Source organism: Taudactylus pleione, unplaced genomic scaffold (genome assembly GCF_031769625.1).
Source record: "Taudactylus pleione unplaced genomic scaffold, aTauple2 ptg002010l, whole genome shotgun sequence".
Classification (NCBI taxonomy): Eukaryota; Metazoa; Chordata; class Amphibia; order Anura; family Myobatrachidae; genus Taudactylus; species Taudactylus pleione.
Window position 1 is genome coordinate 139,151 of NW_028286406.1, and position 19,393 is coordinate 158,543.

The window sequence follows — 19,393 nt, forward strand, 5'->3', positions numbered from 1 at the left end:
TGGGGATGTTTGCTGGATATATTTGATCTATGTTCCCTAAATCTCTGTTTAAGAGAGCGGGTCGTTCTACCTACGTATCGAATACCACTCTGTACGTAAATTATATAAATGGATTCACAATTAATTGTTTTACGAAAACTCCTATAATGTGGGATGTAATTGCTTTTGCTCTATTTTTTCATATATCCACATGTTAAACATCTTGTATGATTACAGCAAAAACATCCAAGGGGTTTTGTAGGTAACATGTGGTTTTCTGTTATTCACTCTCATTTGTTACCTTTTTAAAGCACTGGGTGCGAGTAAATTTTTAAGATTGGTGTTTTTCTTAAATACTATTTTTGGCTTGGGTTCCAAAAACTGAGAATATTGGATCCTGTTTTAAAATGAAATAGTTTGTATTTATAATGGGCTTTAATTTTCCTTGATTTATTATTAAATTGGGTAACAAATGGGAGCGAAACTGGTTTCTCAGTACTATCTCATGTTTTTTAAAACTTTTTTACTTTCCTGAGTTCTGGATCTACGACCTGACTAACCTCCTCTTCTAACGAATCCTTTGGGATGGTTGAATCCACAAAGTTTGACTGTGAATATCTTCTAATGACACATTCTCTTGCTTCCTTAATAATTTTAAGTGGATAATTTTTTCAACAAATTGATCTTCCATTAGATTATCATAATGATTAAAATCCTCGTCCCTCATACAGTTCCTCCGTATTCTTCCCATTTAACTTAATGGTTGTTAACCCATGGGCGATAATATTCACTTGAAAAATGTAGATATGAGCTACAGTCTACTGGTTTAATATAAACCGTGGAAATAATCGAACTATCACTCAGAGAGGGTCACGTCAAGAAAATGAATAGTGGCTGTGCTAAATTGAGCAGTGAACTTCAAATTCATATAATTCGTGTTTCAAATAATCGGTGAATCGATTTGTTAACATCGTGTCCCCATCCCAAATAAAGGTAAAAATAAGGTCATCTATATAACGGCCATAGAACACCAGATTCGCCCCACACATATGCCGCCTTGAAGGCCCCCATGTATAGGTTGGCAAAGCTCGGGGTGAATCTAGTGCCCATGGCTGTCCCAAGCGTCTGTAAAAAAATAAGTGGAGGCAAACTGAAAAATATTCAGTCAAAATAAATTTAATACTTGCCACCACAAAATCTCATTGTCCAGCAGAGATCGCATCATACTTTGTCAATATCTCTTTTATAACCTCAATACCTTTCTCGTGAGGAATGTTTGTATAAAACGTCTGGACATCCAAGGTCAAAAAGGCATATCCAGGATGCCATTTAACTATTTTAAGAAGTTCTAATAGGTGAAGCGTATCTTTAATGTGCGATCTCTGCTGGACAACCTACTTTTGCAAAACGTGATCAATGTAAAATGACAAATTAGATGTGAGTGAATCTATTCCTGAAATAATAGGTCGCCCTGGTGGTGTGTTAAGTGATTTGTGAATCTTCGGTAATTAATAAAAAATAGCAGTGACTGGGAAACAAAAAAAGTGAATTTGCCTTTAGAGATGACCCCATTTGTAAGTGCTTCATTTAATAGATCATAGGGTTCCTGTTGGTATAATGTAATATTTTATAAAATTTGGTGTCTTCGTTGTCGATAAGATTTGGCTGTATAGTCGCATCTATTCAGGATGACAACTCCTCCGCCTTTGCCGACTTGTTTAATTATAATGGAGCTGTCATTCCGATGTGACCTAAGTGTTCTCCTTTCTTCCAGGGATAGGTTATTCTTCCCCAAATCTCTTCCATGTAATCCATTACATAAATGATGATCTTTCAAAGTACTCTTATAAAAGACTTGTATAGCCGAGCTTTTGTGACTTAAAGGAAAGAAGTTAGACTTTTTCCTAAACTACTTATGTTCAACAGATCTTTTATAATTGGTCACATCAAAAACAGGACTTAACTTTTTTTTTTTTAGAGGGTCAATCCCCCTCATTTTCTCCCTGTAACTCTTCCAATATGGATGGACATTCTAAATCCCTATCTAAAAGAATTGGACAAAGATCTTCAGAATTATTAGAGAGTTACCTCTGTCTGCACAAAGATCTTCTATATCTATTAAGCTCAGAGAATAGAGTGAACATATTAGGATTAGAGCTAGGTGCAAAATTTAATCCTTTCGATAACTTTATTATCTCAGCATCTCCTTCCAGGGCTGCCGGATCCAGTCGAGGCAAAGTTACCAATCAATGTCTTGGAACTTCAACCCATCTACAGAGCTCTCACTCTGGCTCAGGATATACTCCAGGGCAGGCCAGTACAATACAGTCCGACAACGCCACAGCAGTGGCCTACCTCAATCATGAAGGAGGCATTCTGAGTCGGGCAGCAATGGCAGAAGTGCCCGACATTCTCGCATGAACCGAATGCCATCTCTGTGTTATTCATCCGGGAAGTTCTCAATTCGGAAGCAGATTTCCTCGGCCATCACGACGTGAATGCGAGAGAATGGTCTCTACATCCAGAAGTCTTTCAGCTCCTGGTGGACAAATGGGGTCTGTCGAATGTGGATCTTATGGCCTCAAGACACAACAACAAACTTCCAGTATATGGAACCAGGACAAGGGACCCCAACGCAGCCTTCGTGGAGGCATTATCCATGAAATGGGACCTTCCATTTGGCATACCTATTTCCCCCAATATCCCTGCTTCCTCGCGTTCTTCAGAAATTCAAGCAGGAAGGGGGAACAGTCCTGTTGATGGCTTCGGCTTGGCCTAGACACCATTGGCACTCTGATCTTCAGAGTCTCTCCATAGACATTCCTCTACGAGTAGACCTGTTGTCTCAGGGTCCATGTCTACATCCGAACCTGGCCCGTCTGTCTTTAACGGCTTGGCTCTTGAGACATCCCTCCTAACGGCTAAGGGATTTTCCAGCTCTGGTCCAGACCATGCTCAGGGTCTGTAAACCGGCTTACGCCAGGATTTATCACAGAATATGGCATTCATATTTCCAATTGTGTGCTCCAAGAAACTATGACCCCCCCAAGGTTTTATGGTGTCTAGAATTCTTGCCTTTCTTCAGGCTGGATTGGATCTAGGCCTCCATCTAGCATCTCTGATAAAGCAGAGGCCTGCACTTTCAATCTGGTTCAGCGCAGACTTGTTCCTCTACAGATGCTCACACCTTCCTGCAAGGTGTCCTTTATATAAAGCCTCCTCATGTCCCTCGTGGATCCATGGGATTTGGCAGTTGTGCTCCAAGCACTTAAAGAACCTCCATTCGAACCCCTGGAATCGGTGGATGTCAAGTGGCTCATTGCGAAGACTGTTCCTTCTGACTATCGCAGCTGCCCATAAGGTTTTGGATTTAAGGGCGCTTTCATGTCGCTCCCCTTTCATCTGGACAAGGCAGTTCTTAGAACACACCCGGGCTTCCTTCCCAAGGTGGTCTCTAGTTTCCACCTCAATGAAGAAATTGTGCTTCCGGCCTTTCAATCACCAGACCTCTCGGCAGGTGAGACCTCTTTGGATGTGGTCCGTGCTCTAAAGATCTACGTGGACTGTACTACTTCCATCAGGAAATCTGGCTCCCTCTTTTGTCCTATATGGATTCCACAAGAAGGGATGGCCAGCTAACAGACTCTGGCCAGATGGATTTGCATGACTATCTCACAGGCTTCCAATCAGTCTGGCCTTCCTGCCAACTACAGTATATGCTCATTCTGCTCGCTTTATGGGCAGCCCGGCGTGGCGCCTCAGCTGAACAGTTATGCAGTGCGGCCACCTGGCCGTCTGTCCACACCTTTCTTTGTTTTTTTTGCCTTTGATACATTTACCTCTCAGGATGCTTCCTTCGGGCGTGGGGTTCTCCTATTTACTCAGCAGTGTTCCCGCCCTTGAACTGCTTTGGGAATCCCCATTGTCTCCCTGTGGAGCCCTATGGATCCTGAAGAAGAAAAGGAGTTCTTGTAAAACTTGCCTTTTTTTGTTAACTTTCTTTGAAGTCCATAGGGTCCACAGGGCACGCACCATGATGCTCCTAGCTACTATGGGTTTCCTCTCTTGGTCACTTGTTTCCCTCTCTGTGTGAGAGTGTGATTCTTCATTGTTACCAGTTTTCCTTCTCTCCTCTCCTGCTCCTACTTTGTGCTTGTTAACAATGTGCTTGTTAACAAAACAGAGTTGCCATCAGGCTGTGGGCAGGGTATAGGGGGAAGAACCGGAGCATCCTGGGACTGAAAAGCTTTGCTGTTTGTGTCCGGTCCTCCAAGATTCCACCTACACTCGATTGCCTCCCTGTGGACCCTATGGACTTCAAAGATGCAGAGTTATGGTAAAACTTACCTTTGGTAACTCTCTATTTTAAAAATTAGTTTAGCGTGTTAAATATTTATGCTACAAGCTGGTTATCTTTGTACTTTGAAAAACATATCACATATTCATAATGCCAGACATAGAGGTTAATTCAGAGATGTGCGGTAACTTGATGGTTAGCGCACATCTCTAATTGTGCCAGCCAGCGCAAGACCCGTACTGCACGTGCAGTATGGGTCCTGCGTGTTCGCACGCAGAGCGGCAGCAGACTGTCAGTGATTGACAGTCTGCTGACGTTTTTAGGTGATTTGGAAGTTGAAAATTACACCGCGCTAAAGGTTTGTTATTAAATAGCAACTCCTCTTACAAAAGTATTAAGATAATAATATAAAAAAGGATGCTTGTGTTGGTGCTAAATAAATATTAAGGAATTGTACAAAATTAGGTAAATAATGGGAAATGTAAAAGACTATAAATTAGACCAAATAAATAAAAATAATCTTAATAAAAAAATGAATGAAAAAGTAAAAATTTAATAAAAAAAAAAGAAACAATAATATTATAATAAGAAAAGTATGCAATACCTGTAAAGGGGGAAAAAAAGTTAGTATACAAATGTTTATTGCTTTTATTATGTATATAGTCCATGCTGGGAAGTACAGAGGTTCCAATGGTGTCAGTACTGGCCTTGCATGTAAAGCCGCAGATTTGGAATTAACTAACTGTCCCTATATCTACCTACCTTTTTATGCCGTTATTCACCGTGTGCTGACTGGTTCCCTCCGTATGTGTCTTGTTTGCTGTTCTCAGCAGGTTCACTCCGTGAGTGTCTTGGTCTTTTGCTCAGCGGTGCAGTATGATGACGTTATTCCCAAAGTAATTGCACGGTCTGTTGGAAGCCACAGACCGTGCAATTACTTTGGGAATCCCTGTACTTCCCAGCACGACTATATACACAATAAAGGCTATAAATCTTTTTTTATACCAACCTTCTTTTCCCTTTACAGATATTGCGTACTTTTCTTATTTTAATTATATTATTACGTTTAATTTTTTTATCTCTATTTTAATTTTTCATTTCAATTTATTTTAATTTTTTTATTTATGGTTGTTGTTGTTTTTATTTGGTCTAATTTATTGTCTTTTACATTTCCCATTTCCTTATTTTTTTACAATTCCTTCATATTTAGCACCAACACAAGCGCCCCTTTTTTATATTATCTTAATGTTTTGGGTGATTGACAGGCTGCTCGTGCTGAGAGGGGCTTTTTAGCGTGACTGTAGCAAAGATGTATAAGGACACATCTGTGATATCTGTGCAGGTATAATATATTGTTTGGTCTGATATTGAACCTTGCTTTGTACTCTTGTATTACTCCTTTTGTGCTTTTATATTTCAGAATTTTAAACATGTGTCTCTCATATACATTGATGTACTGTATAATAGGTAGTAATATTCTCATCTGTAATCAAATACTATTTTCCAGTGTTTAATCTAGGGGCCTATCGACGTGAAGTGGTCAGGTCATACAAGTCTTATGAATTTTTTCGGCATGACAATGCGGAAGCCATGAGAATTCGCAAGTATGTGGGATTAAAAAACTTTAATTTTCATTTTGGTCCATTTTAAAAAAATTTGTTCTCAAACACTTTTAATAGATAAGTGATATCACATTGAATGTTTGTGCTTGTGCCATATTTGCCGTAAACCTAATTGGCTCTATTCAGCAATGAAATTGGTGATTGTGTCCCTATTTAGTTTAACAAAGGGTTATGCTGTGAAAAGATGCGTATCGTACTGTGTAGAGAGCAAGCTATTGCTCTCCACAGTGATTTGGCTATTCAGCAAGCGTAAAAACATTAAACTACTTCGTAAAAGTTTACTTTATATAACGTTAAGATATATATGTAGTTGACAAACTACAATATTCGGTGCTCCAGGGTAAATACAGAGATAATATTCATCATCCACCTGCTAGCTAGTAGCAATCTTTGATCTAGTTAAGACCAAAATGTATATGCCTGGCAGTGAAAAAAACTTTGTGGCTACTATGCAAGGTGGATACTGATACTAAATGTATATACAGAAAATAAGTAACATTTGTGCTCTCTGTAAAAATGGATGGGAGACTGGATGAATAAAATCTCTATTTAATATCCAATGAATACACACATATAGACAAACATGATCATAAGCCAATAAATGATGGAATATCTGAGTGACACAACAAATATTGATATTCCAATTATCTAGTAAGTGGTAAATCCAATAAACAAGGTGTCAACTTGATATATCACAATAAACATGTAAATAAAAAATTGTTGCTAAAAGTGCTGGCGTCCCAGCTGCAATAAGTAAAATGTATTGTATATACGTAGCTTGATCTATAAATGACCATCAGTGGGTTGTATGCGTGGCCACGCTAATAATAAACATACAGTCCCATGGAAATGGATAGTAATGTCAAGAAATTGCCAAATGGGTATAAGGTGAAACTCACGGGATGCGGTGATATCCGCTTGGTGGTAAGTCAAGTGCACTCCTGGAAATGCTCTTCTAATCCTCCAGCCTATGCTATAAACATAAACGGCAGTGGCCGCTGTGTATGCGGCTGGGAGGGCTTGCTGGGCAATAAGTCCTTCTGTGACTCCTAACCTGAACACAGCTTGCAGAGCAGCGGCTCCAGCCGCTAGATGAGACGGCAAGTGGGTTATGCGCTGTGAATCAGCTGGTCAGCAGATCCCGCTGTACAAGCGGCGGTAAGGGCTTGCTGGACAATAAGTCCTCCAGCGGCTCCTATCCCAAGCACGTCTGTATAGAAGCGGCTCTGGCTTCTAGCTGAGTGATCAGCAGCTGCTGTGGCCATTATCCAATGGCTGTGGCTGCGTCTTTGGTAGGGATTGATCCCAAAGTGGTAGCTGGATAAAATTGGCTTTGGGTTGTAAAATATCCTGGATCTCCTGGAAGGCACTGTGTGGCTCTGATCAACGCTTTTCGTCCTATACTGGATTAGGACTTTTTCAAGACTTGTACAGCGGGTTCTGCTGACCAGCTGATTCACAGCGCATACCCCACTTGCCGTCTCATCTAGCGGCTGGAGCTGCTGCTCTACAAGCACAGAAGGACTTATTGCCCAGCAAGCCCTCCCAGCCGCATACACAGCGACCACTGCCGTTTATGTTTATAGCATAGGCTGGAGGATTAGAAGAGCATTTCCAGGAGTGCACTTGACTTACCACCAAGCGGATATCACCGCATCCCGTGAGTTTCACCTTATACCCATTTGGCAATTTCTTGACATTACTATCCATTTCCATGGGACTGTATGTTTATTATTAGCGTGGCCACGCATACAACCCACTGATGGTCATTTATAGATCAAGCTACGTATATACAATACATTTTACTTATTGCAGCTGGGACGCCAGCACTTTTAGCAACAATTTTTTATTTACATGTTTATTGTGATATATCAAGTTGACACCTTGTTTATTGGATTTACCACTTACAACAAATATTGATATTCCAATTATCTAGTGTCACTCAGATATTCCATCATTTATTGGCTTATGATCATGTTTGTCTATATGTGTGTATTCATTGGATATTAAATAGAGATTTTATTCATCCAGTCTCCCATCCATTTTTACAGAGAGCACAAATGTTACTTATTTTCTGTATATACATTTATATAACGTTATCTCAGAATGGCGTTGTTGTGTGTGTTTATATATAAGTAAATCCTTAACTATCATGAAAACTGCAGGGACAGAAGGAAATTTTGCCATTAGTCCCTGCAGGATCTTGAAACTCTGTCCCAGTCTACTTCCCTGCAGTGTGATAAACTGCAATTGATTAAAAATAAATAAATGTGTACATAGGGCCTGATTCAGAGCCGGATGCTCTGACCAGAGCGCTCGCTCTGAATCAGGGCCCTCCTCCATTAAAATCGAGCGTCCTCCTGGACGCTCGTATAGCTGTGGGTCACCACCCACAGCATATACGAGCGTCCAAAAAGATGGTCGCGATGGTCTTGACCATCGGACTTGCGACGGACACCCTGCGGTTGGGTCTCCCTGCCACAAGCCCTGGAGTGATTTTGGCTCTATCAGAGCCAAAATCACTCCCACTGACATCACTAGTGATGTCAGTGGGGCCGGCTTCAGACGGTAGGCGTTCCCATGGGAACGCCTCCGTCTGGCAAGCACGCCCCCGGCACGCCCACCAAAGGGGGCGTGCTGTCAATCAACATCGACAGCACGCCCCCTTTGGTGCGAGACCCGGAGCGACAGCTTGGCTGTCGCAGTCCGGGTCTCGCGCATGCGCACGACGGAGCTCCCTCCGTCGTGCGCATGCGCAGTGGAGAACATCGACCCACTTGCGAGCGTACTGCCGCTTGCGAGTGGGTCTGAATGACCCCCATAGACTTTATATTTTAAATTGGTCTATACGTGTGTGTGTGTATGTCCTTGCAAAGTTTCATGCTGAATAGCAGGGATAAAAAAAATTATTTTTATTTTAGCGTGTCGATGTTGATCGAAAATATTTGGGACATCATCTGCACTATAGAGCCCATTGTGTCCCAGTGGTATGCCATTTACTGATATTCCTTTTTTATATTTTATAACGTTCTAGGGCTGGATTCAATTAGCCTTGATAATTTACCGTGCAGGGAAAAGGTTAGTAGCCTCTGACTTTTTTGCCCAGAGCTATTTAATTTGAAGCTCTATTCCTAGCGCTGTAAATCTACGGCTAACGCGGGTCAACTCATAGATTCTGGGATAACTCCCTACAACTGTGTGTTAACATGTTGGGAGCAGTCAGGATAAGATAAAAAAAAATACTCTACTTAACACACATTTCTGTTCGCGCTTCATGAGAAGTATCCAGCATCCAAGCAGACTATGGCCTGATATATTGGGGCCAAAATTCAGGATGCATATAAGAGGGCTGAAAGACTTATCCCAGCTAGGATCTCCGCTCATTCCACTCGTTCAGTTGCAACTTTGTGGGTAACATGGCATAGAGCTTCCCTGGAGCAATTACAGTATATAGAGCAGCTACATGGTCCTTGGTTTATGCATAAACCAGATTTTTTTTTTATTTCATGACTTGTGTCCAGGAATGCTTCCTTTGGACGGGAAGTATAGACTTCAGCCAGGGCTGAACATACCTTCCCCGAGGGGCAGATTTTGTACATTCCCATGGTGAGGAGTGTCCCCCAGATGGAGGAAGAAGAAAATAAGATTTTTGGTTCACCAGGGGTCACTATGATCCCACGTTTATTGGATTGTGTCTGGGAGAAGGATGCAAACCTTCCCTTGTTTCTTCAACCTATCCTTAGGGCTTAGTAAGTTAAAACTGAGGAAGGGGTTGGAATGGAGGAGCTTGTGTACCCTAAAAAAAAAAAAAAAGTTAACCTATCAAGTGCTAGCGCCTTAACCTTCACTACATCCCCATAATCAAGAGTGTCCCCCAGACGGACTCTGAGAAATTACCAAAACTCTTATATTCTCTCTGCTTAATGGAGACTGTCTCCTGCATATGGTTTTTTTTTTTTTTTTTTCCAGCCCAATACCCTGCCCAACTGATCTTGCAATCTAGTATTTGGTGACAGGGATACAACATCATCCAAGGTCTCAGGGAGCTGACATTGGGATTATATCCTGCATTGATTCTAAGGGGTAAATTTACTAAAGTGAGTTTTATTAGAAGTGTGTTTTTAGAAGAGCTGTTGCCCGTAGCTACCAATCAGATTTTACTTAACATTTAGCTAGCACCTTCTAGAAGATCATAGCTAGACTGTGCTAGCTATTGAGAGTAGACTATGGGCCTGATTCAGATTATGTAATAGACTGTAAGAAAGGGCAAGTAACTTTGCATCTGGGTAAAACCATGCTGCACTGCAGGTGGGACAGATGTAGGATGTGCAGATAGATTTGGATTTGGAAGGGGTGTGTCCAAACTGAAATCTAAATTGCAGTGTAACAGCAGTTGTGGGCTACATTCAACAGCAGCCAATATTTACTCCACATGCAAAAAATGTGTTTGACCCCTTGCATTGCAACATGGTTTGTCCAGGTACACAGTTACCTGCTCTATCTTACTCTGGGCCTGATTCAGAGCCGGACGCTCTGAACGAGCGCCCGCTCTGAATCAGGGCGTTTTTTTTTTTGTTTGTTTTTTTTGGTGCGTCCTCCTGGACGCTCGCAGAGCTGTTGGTTACCACCCACAGCTTATGCGAGCGTCCATGATGATGGTCGCGATGGTTAAGACCATCGGACTTGCGACGAGACCCTGCGGTAGGGTCTCTGTGACAGCAAGAACTGGAGTGATTTTGGCTCTATCAGAGCCAAAATCACTCCCACTGACATCACTAGTGATGTCAGTGGGGCTGGACCCAGACGGTAGGCGTTCCCATGGGAACGCCTCCGTCTGGCAGCCACGCCCCCGGCACGCTCACCAAAGGGAGCGTGCTGTCACTCAACATCGACAGCACGCCCCCTTTGGTGCGAGACCTGGAGCGACAGGTTGGCTGTCGCTATCTGGGTCTCGCGCATGTGCATGATGGAGCTCCCTCCGTTGTGCGCATGCGCACTAGGGCACCATCGACCCGCTTGCCAGCGGGTCTGAATCAGGTCCTCTGTTCCCAAATCTGAATAGGCCGTATACCCAAACTCTCCAGAAGTATCCAATAGCCTTCAATACATAGGGGTCAATCATATTATGTGCAAGTTGCTGTTGCAACGACGTTAAAATGCTGGCAACAGACCAGCACCCTTCTGGCCTGCTCTGAGCCCGAATTCGCTGAATTTTGCTCTGAGCCCTATGGGGCTGCAAGTAAAATTCAGCGAATCCGGGCTGCCGTAGAGTGCAGCCATGGGCGCGATGACTCGCACCAGCGAGATCATCGCGGCTAATAGTAGTGAGCATTCCAAAATATGGGGTCAATCCTCAGTGAGCTCACACAGAAAGTAGTTGATTAATATATTCTTATGGTACATATCTTAAAACATTTTGTTTTTAAGAGAAAACTGTTAAGTGATTCATAGCAATTTAGTTTAAATTGTTAATATTTTAGTATATTTTACATATTTGTCTGTTATTCTTTGTTATAACAAATTACTTTTTTTCCTTCTCAAGGCACCCTAAGTGCAGGTCCCTACTTCCTACCTGCAATAACAAATCCTCTTATTCCTTGAATGTTTTCCTTCAGGGGTGTAAGTTCATACCAGGACCCCTTAGGCAAGATAGTTGTTGGTGCCCCCCTCCCTTGCATTCACTCCCAGCAACACTCTCGCCCTACCCCTCCCCAAAGTACATTAATTATCAAAATCCCAGTAGCACCCAGTCTCACACACGCTTTCTCATCCAACACCCCAGCAGTACCCAGACATGGGATGTAGTTAATATGCCGGCGGACAGGATGCATGCCGCCGATAAACAGAGTTAGGGGTGGGGTGACAGAGGGGTAGGGTCAGGGTACTTGCCGCCCCTGTCCACACACACACACACACACACACACACACACACACACACACACTTCCAACATGCCGGCAGCAGCCAGGCACAGTCACCCCTGATTTCATGACCAACACCCCAGAAAGAACCAATCACAAACTAGCCCCCTCCCCTCTCCACAATCTCTTCCAACAACCCAGCAGCACCCAGACACCTACTCCACCCCCCAATTAACTCCCAACACACAAACACTACCTCTTGCTGATCAGGGGTTTCCATTCTTGCTATTTGCTGCTACCAAAGCAACAGCGGAGGAAGCACGTCCTACCTGTGTGAGGGGACAAAAAAAAAACAAAGTAGGGAGGGGCCATGCACTCTAGGCTCTACCCTGCCCCTTTTATGTACATTGGTGTGGTTTCCTTGCCTGAGATCTGGGAGAGAGAAGATCACAGCTCCCTGCTTATTCTTGATTCGGGGCGCATAAAGCAGGACCTGCTGTAATGCAGGCGGTCAGTGTGTCCCCTTCAGGGCTGGTGCCCAGAGGCGACTGCCTTCCATTGCCACCTGTATTCCTTGCACTTTTTGCTTTACAAATATGATTCATGATGTATGGTTTGTCATACTAATAGAAACTAAGGTGTTGATGTACAGTATCAAGCCGTAAAGAGTAGAGGATTAAACCAGTGGAGAAGTTGCCTTTAGCAACCAATCAGCTTTGAGGTAGCATTTATCAAGTACATTCTATAAAATGATAGGTAGAAGCTGATTGGTTGCTATGGGCAATTACTCAGCTGGTCCACTTCTCCACTCTTGTCACTGCTTGCTACATCAACCCCTAAGTTATAAGAATTCTGTAGCTTCCTGTTGTATGTTTTATGGCCAGTACATGGTGTTTTTCTAACCTCCAAAATTTTTTGTTGCAGACAGTGTGCTTTGATTGCTTTGGAAGATGTGAAGTTCTATATAACAGAGGAAGGAGGCCAAATAGCAGTAAGCTATAAAATATACAGCTTGTATTTAAAATTTATTATACAATAAGTTGACTCTTTATTACTGTAGGTACACCTTTCCAGTACAGGAACCACAGTTTGCCCCCAGAATAGCCTGTGTTCTTCATGGCATGAATTGATGCTGGAAACGTTCCTTTTATAGATGGTCCGTGGTGACATTATAGCATCACAAAGTTGCTGCAGATTTGTTTGGCGGCGCATTCATGCAGGAAATCTTCTTTGGTATATGATCTGGTGACTGTGGAGGTGAATGGAGTACACTGAACTTATTGTCATGTTCATGGAAACTGCTTAATGATTAGCTTTGTGACCTGGCACATTATCCTGTTGGATATAGCCAACTGAAGATGAGCAGACTGCCATTAAAGGGATACACAAGTTCAGTCAGTTAGTTGTGGCTTTTAAAAAATACTCTGTTGGTATGAATGGGCCTGACTTATACAAAGAAAATGTTGTCTACACAATTGCAATGCCAGCCTGAACTGTTGACTCAAGGCAGGATAGACTCATGTTGCTTACACTCAATTTTGACCCTGCCATAGCAATGTTGCAGCAGAAATCAATTTGGCAGGTCAAGCAGCATTTTTCTAATTTTCAGTTGTCCAGTTTTGGTGAGCCTTTGCCTACTGTAGCCTCTTGGTTGTCATTCTTAGCTGACAGGAGTGTGTAACATGATGTGGTTCTCTGCTGTTTTAGCCCATCCACTTCAAGATTCAATGTGCTGTGCCATCAGAGATGCTTTCTGCATGCCACTGTTGTAACGCGTGGCCATTCTTCTGTCCTCTCTAATTTTACAAGGCATTTTTGTCCCCTGAATTGACGCTCACTGAATGTTATGATTTGTACTCCTTTCTCTACAAACTGAAGTGGTTGTTGTGCATGAAGTCTTAGGAGATCAGCAGTTTTTAAGAGATTCAAACCATCTTCTGTCACCAACAATCATGTCAAATTCACTTAGATCACATTTATTCCCATTCTAGCGATTGGCCTGAACATCAACTGAAGAACTAGACCTGGGGTATTCAAAATGCACCCCTCCATCTTCTGTAGAACTACACATGCTGGAATGTGTAGTTTCACAGCAGCTGGATGGCCACATATTGATATATTATAATAATAATAATAATAATATAATTACTAGTGTTTATTCTGGCACCCTGAACCTGTTACAACCTGTGCAGTTCCTCTTTCCGACTTGGAATGTCGCTCTCTGCTCTAGTGCTTCTAGCACACTCTGGTCTGTATCTCAGCAGTTTGTTGCACCAGCTTAGTGTGCTAGAAGCACCAGAGCAGAGCAACATCCCAGGTAGTAAAGAGGAACTGCATGAGTTCTGACAGGTATAGGGTGCTAGAATGAACACCTAATATTATTATCACTTTATTTATAGTTCGCTACAAGTGTTCTGTAGTGCCGTACAAAGGGCAAAACGATAAGACAGTACAGGGTAAAGCAGTACAGTACCATTCAGCAGACAAGTAATGGATAGCACTACAAATCTCAATACAGCCACTGATGCACGGGGTGCAATTGAAATATTCTGCATAAGCCTAAACCTGTACCGATTAGCGTTTGTGCAGATAACGATTCTAGGTTTCTGAAGAAACTAAAACAACTGAGGAGTCCAGGGGCAGCGAGCCCAAGGAGGAGTTGTAGAGTGTAGCTGGTGTACATGAGAAGTAGGTAATGAGAACATGTGGTCTAGAGCAGACCTCCCTTTAGACTACAGGTTCTCAAACTCTGTCCTCCGGACCCCAAACAGTACACTTTTTCCATGTCTCCTCACAGAATCACTAGTGAAATAATTTACTCCCATCTATGGATCTTTTAAAATGTGCCAGTGAGTAATGAATACACCTGTGTACCTGCTGGGTGACCTGAAAAATGCGAACTGTGTGGGGTCCTGAGAACCGAATTTGAGAACCACTGCTCTAGACCATGCCTGCATGTTTTAATGCATTGTGTTGCTGCCACATGGATAGCTGATTTAGATATTTGTCAGGGTTGGCTGGTTTAAGCCACGCTTGTTAAAACCATGTTTTAAAATAAAACAAATATCATGGTGTTTTTATTGTGCTGTGATTACAGGCACTGCGCTGTTGCATGTGCTCTTCATTTGAGTGAGCTGAACCAATACAGTAAATTCACACACAACAGAAATAGAGGGTGGCAGGCTGAACCAGATCAGAGAGGTACTAAATCTGCCTAGCATCTACAAACTCCTCCCCTAACAATCCTAAAGGAGAACCGCAACTAAAGCCCCCCACTCATCAGCAATTGATTGCAGCAATTTGCAATCTATTGTGTATAAAAATCTCTCCCTTTTTTCAATCGATTGAAAATTGCACAATTGCTGCAATAAATTGCTGATGTATGGGGATCTTAACATTCTTAATCTTAAAGGGTAAACCACTCGAATACAATAAAGAGGCAGTACACAGCGAAACGCCTCTTTGTTTAATCTCCTTCAAATTTATTTAAATTCAAAACCTTCAGTCCTACTGAGATGACTGGAAGTAAGAAAGATTAATAGGCATATCCAATTGCAGGCAGGGTATTTCTATTCAATAATGTGCCTGAAAAAGGGACGCAGTGAGTTCTATAGAAATGACAGCGTCATTTTTTTTTTTTTTTTTCTCTCGAGCCTCCAGAGCAAGTTTTGATTTTTTTTTTTTTCCTAAAATCGTTTTAGGAAAAATCAGCGGGACTTACTGTGGGACCCCGGCGGCACCCCCATGAAGACTAAGATATTGGAAGTTTCCAATGCTTAAGTAGTCCTTAATTACTTACCTTCCGAAGTGGTGTCTTCTTCCTCCAGTGTCGGGAGCCGGCTCTTTTGCAGCACGGTGACTGTGTGTGTGTGTGTATGGTCGGGCATGCCGGATTGTCCAGCATGCCCGTCCGATGTGATATTTACCGGGAAGCTATCGGGCAGTGTATGCGCGGCCGACAGACATTTCCTGTGTTCCTTCCCATGGAAGGAACAGGGAAGTGTCTCCTTCCCCGGGGGCGGAGCGCAGATGTCGGGCTAATACACTTTGAGAGAAATCTAAGTATATGTCGCGGACATCTGCGGCTGGCAGGCTGCCAGATAAAATGTCTGACTGACATTTTATCTGGCCGTGTATGCCCAGCTTTAGTGAGGAGACCTGCAAAACATGCACAGTTTGGGGTCCTGAGGACCGAGTTTGAGAACCTGTGGTCTAGTGTGTACCTGGCATTAGAAAGTATTTAAAACATGGTTGAGCAAGGTTTCTAATACATCACAGTATTAATATAATTAGCAGGGATTCAATGGTTTGTTTGTTTTTTGGGGGTTTTTTTTTTCATGAAATCATTAATGCAAAAAAGACTGGTTTAAACAAAAAAAATAATAATTTTTGTAAATGATCACATTTTTTTTATTTATTTTTTCCAACTCTGATATTTGTATGAAAGATCAAGTGATCAGGTGTTCCTAATAAGGTGGATACTGAGTGTATTTTGTAATGAAACTAAACTGTTTTTTTCTTCAGTTTTTGCTTTTAAATTTTTTTGATTTTTGTAACTTGCTACAGGTGTTTGATGCCACAAATACTACTCGTGAAAGAAGAGACCTTCTTCTAAACTTTGCAAAGGAAAATGCCTTTAAGGTAATATGTCTGTGTATATGTCTAATTCCTCAATCTGAATTTATCCCAGGTTTAAGATTGTACTTTCACATTCAGTTACTTATGCTGGGCATACACTATACAATTATCTAACTGTCCAATCTGGCTGATTGGAATGAAAATCTGGTAATGTATGGGAGCAAATAACTATCGTCCATTTGCTCACAAACACTGGAAAAGAGACAAAATTGGTCGTTCAGACAAATTGGTTAAAACACACGAATTTAACTAATTTGAACAATTTATTTTTGTCCGTTTCCAGTGTTTAAGACCATATGATCAACTGTCATTTCTCCCATACATTACCAGGTTTTCATTCCAACCAGCCAGATTGGTCAGATATCTGACAGATAATTGTATAGTGTATATCCAGCATAACTTGCAAGTTATTTCTATGGTATTGAAAGGGGGTTAAGGATTGGCATTGACTTTTGTATCCATGTAAAGTCACAGCATAGTTTTTTTATATTGAGACTTTTTTTCTTTTTCTTTACTATGTACTTTTGTTTCTTGCCTTTATAATATCTATGGGGACGATTCAAATAAACGAGCTATTGATAGCGCCGTGAGGGAGCTCACTGAGCTATTTAATTCAGTGCACTGTTAAATCCAACTAGTCTGACTCTCAAGTTGGAGAATGCCGGTTCTCGCGACTAAAGCAGGGTGTTTAGTCGCGAGAACCGGCATTCTCGGACTAAACTATGTGTACCCAGCACTATGTTTTGTGCGGCATCAGCAAGTGCGTGTACACTTGCCGATTCCGGGAGCGACTGCGTGACAGCAGGGGTCATGCTGCATTCGGCAGCATGGCCTCCGCTGATATCGCCCATCGGATCTGGATGCAGGTCCGACAGGCTATGTCGCTGACAACGCCTGGGAGCGCGCACAGTCAGCGACCTAGCTGGTACACACTGGCCAATGTGGACGATATGGATTGGGCGACATATCTAGTGTGTACCTGGCTTAACAGCGCGCAGAATTGAATAGCGCCAGGAAGGAGCTCCTGAAGCTATCGACAAAGTATGAATTCAATTGGCCCCTATGTTAGATATGAAAACCTAATTGACAGCTATATAATAGAAAGATTGTACTAGTTTCATTTTGGGGTATAGCTCTAAAGTTGATCTTATTGTGGGTATGGTGTGTTCCCAATTTAGGTTTTATCAATGTAATTATTATATAAAGATATTTTCAAAATTATGTTTAGAGAGGAAAGCTTTATCCGTTCATAATACAAAATTATAAAATTAACCAGGGTAATATATTAAGTAGTTATTTCCAAAAAACTAGGCACGCCACATAAATGTGAGTTCTTGTCAGGACGTTAAGGTATGCAATGCCGCTGATCATGAAGCGGTTAAAGATCCTCTTGGTATATTGATATAAGTATTGGTTAATTTGGTAATTGTTTAGTAACATAGATCTTTAGAGGAAATACATTCTGTGGAAATAAACACAGTAATGTAGATGTGGATAGGAATGTCGGCCTTTAGACAAGCTTTTTTTTTTTTTTGCAAAGAGAAATGACTGAAGCCATTACTGCTGAGATGAATGTCTGACACCTGATAGCAGATGCCACTGTTTTTTAGTTATGGGGTCAATTAGGAGAATGGAGTACTGTGTATACTTTAAGTATAGGCAAAGTTTTTAGGCACTATTATCATTGTGATACCTCTGCTCTGTAGAAAACCTGCAGTTCAGTAACCTCATTCAAAATATTATTCTGTACCACAAACCATAAGCCTATGCTGATTGTTGCAAATATTTTGCTAATATCTAATTTTTTTATCATTTTTAATAAGGTATTTTTTGTGGAGTCTGAATGTGATGACCCGGAAGTAATTGCTGCTAACATCATGGTAAGTGTGACTGTAATAGAACTACAAGTCCAAAGTAAAGGCCCCCATACATCAGCGATGTATTGGGCCAATTCACCGATCCCCAGACGCCGGGGTTGGGGGCATCTGTGAAATGCAACATGTTGGATTTCACAGATTTGCCGATTGCAATCAAAATACAGTTGTCGTCATACATCTAGCCTCCTTGTATGTTAAACAGCCCTTCTAGTCGCGCCATGCCGTGGTGTGACTCTGTAGTGCCGAGCCTCTTTTTGTGACTTTTTCCCTTTTTTAAAATGCATCTTCTTCACAAAATGATGTGAATATGACGCACAAACTGCTTATGCTGATTAAAATGATATGCAGCATTCCTATATTCTCTGTGTGACTGTGGTTATATTTGCATGTGAAATGTTATGTTACACTGTCTCAGCCACTGACACTGTAACGCAGCATTTTGCATGCAGATATAACCAGTCACACACAGAATATTGGCATGCCGAATATCATTTTAATAAGAATAAGCTGCTTGTGTATCCTATTTTGTTTTGCGAATAAGACTCATTTTAACAGAAAAATTTGTACAGAAAGACTCTACAGAGTCACACTGTGCTAATGTGTTGTGTAATGTGTAACACAACTTGTAGCGCACGAAGGATAGGTGTATGTGGGCACATCTGTATGATCATGATCAGTAAATTGGGATTTTTTAACATGTCGAATTTTAACTATTCCCAGGTGGTTTGGCGACCATTGATGGCTGCCGGTTGCCATTTCCGAACACCGTTTTTTTTTTTTTTTTTTCTTACTATTCTCTCTGCTGGCAAGGAGCTTGATGCGCATTGCATAGTTGTCATGAACTTTCCATTTCACTCTAAAGGCAAAATGTCAATAATAAACTTGATAAGTTGGAAACCTTTACTTTACCGATTCTTTCTTTGGGGAGAATATAAAAAAAATCATCTTTCCTTAAACATGATCACATGTGCACAAAATGCCCCGCTGCTTCCTGCACTTGTAGGGAGCTGACATAGATTTGAGCCCCTCACATACATACTGGAAACAAACTAAACAAATACCTGTACAGTCACTGAAATAAAGTGAACCTAAACAAAATTCTTGAAGTCTATTGGAACAAG

At 41.7% G+C, this 19,393-nt stretch overlaps 1 protein-coding gene across 1 annotated transcript in view; it reads left to right on the top strand.

The window, feature by feature from the left end:
• LOC148435724 (6-phosphofructo-2-kinase/fructose-2,6-bisphosphatase 2-like) overlaps positions 1-19,393 on the top strand; it is a 123,290-nt gene that overhangs the window by 14,832 nt on the left and 89,065 nt on the right. The window contains exons 4-7 of the mRNA XM_088465581.1: positions 5,784-5,880; positions 12,682-12,748; positions 16,324-16,398; positions 18,219-18,275. Coding sequence (XP_088321707.1) covers positions 5,784-5,880; positions 12,682-12,748; positions 16,324-16,398; positions 18,219-18,275 — 296 coding nt within the window. The remainder of the gene's footprint in view (positions 1-5,783; positions 5,881-12,681; positions 12,749-16,323; positions 16,399-18,218; positions 18,276-19,393) is intronic.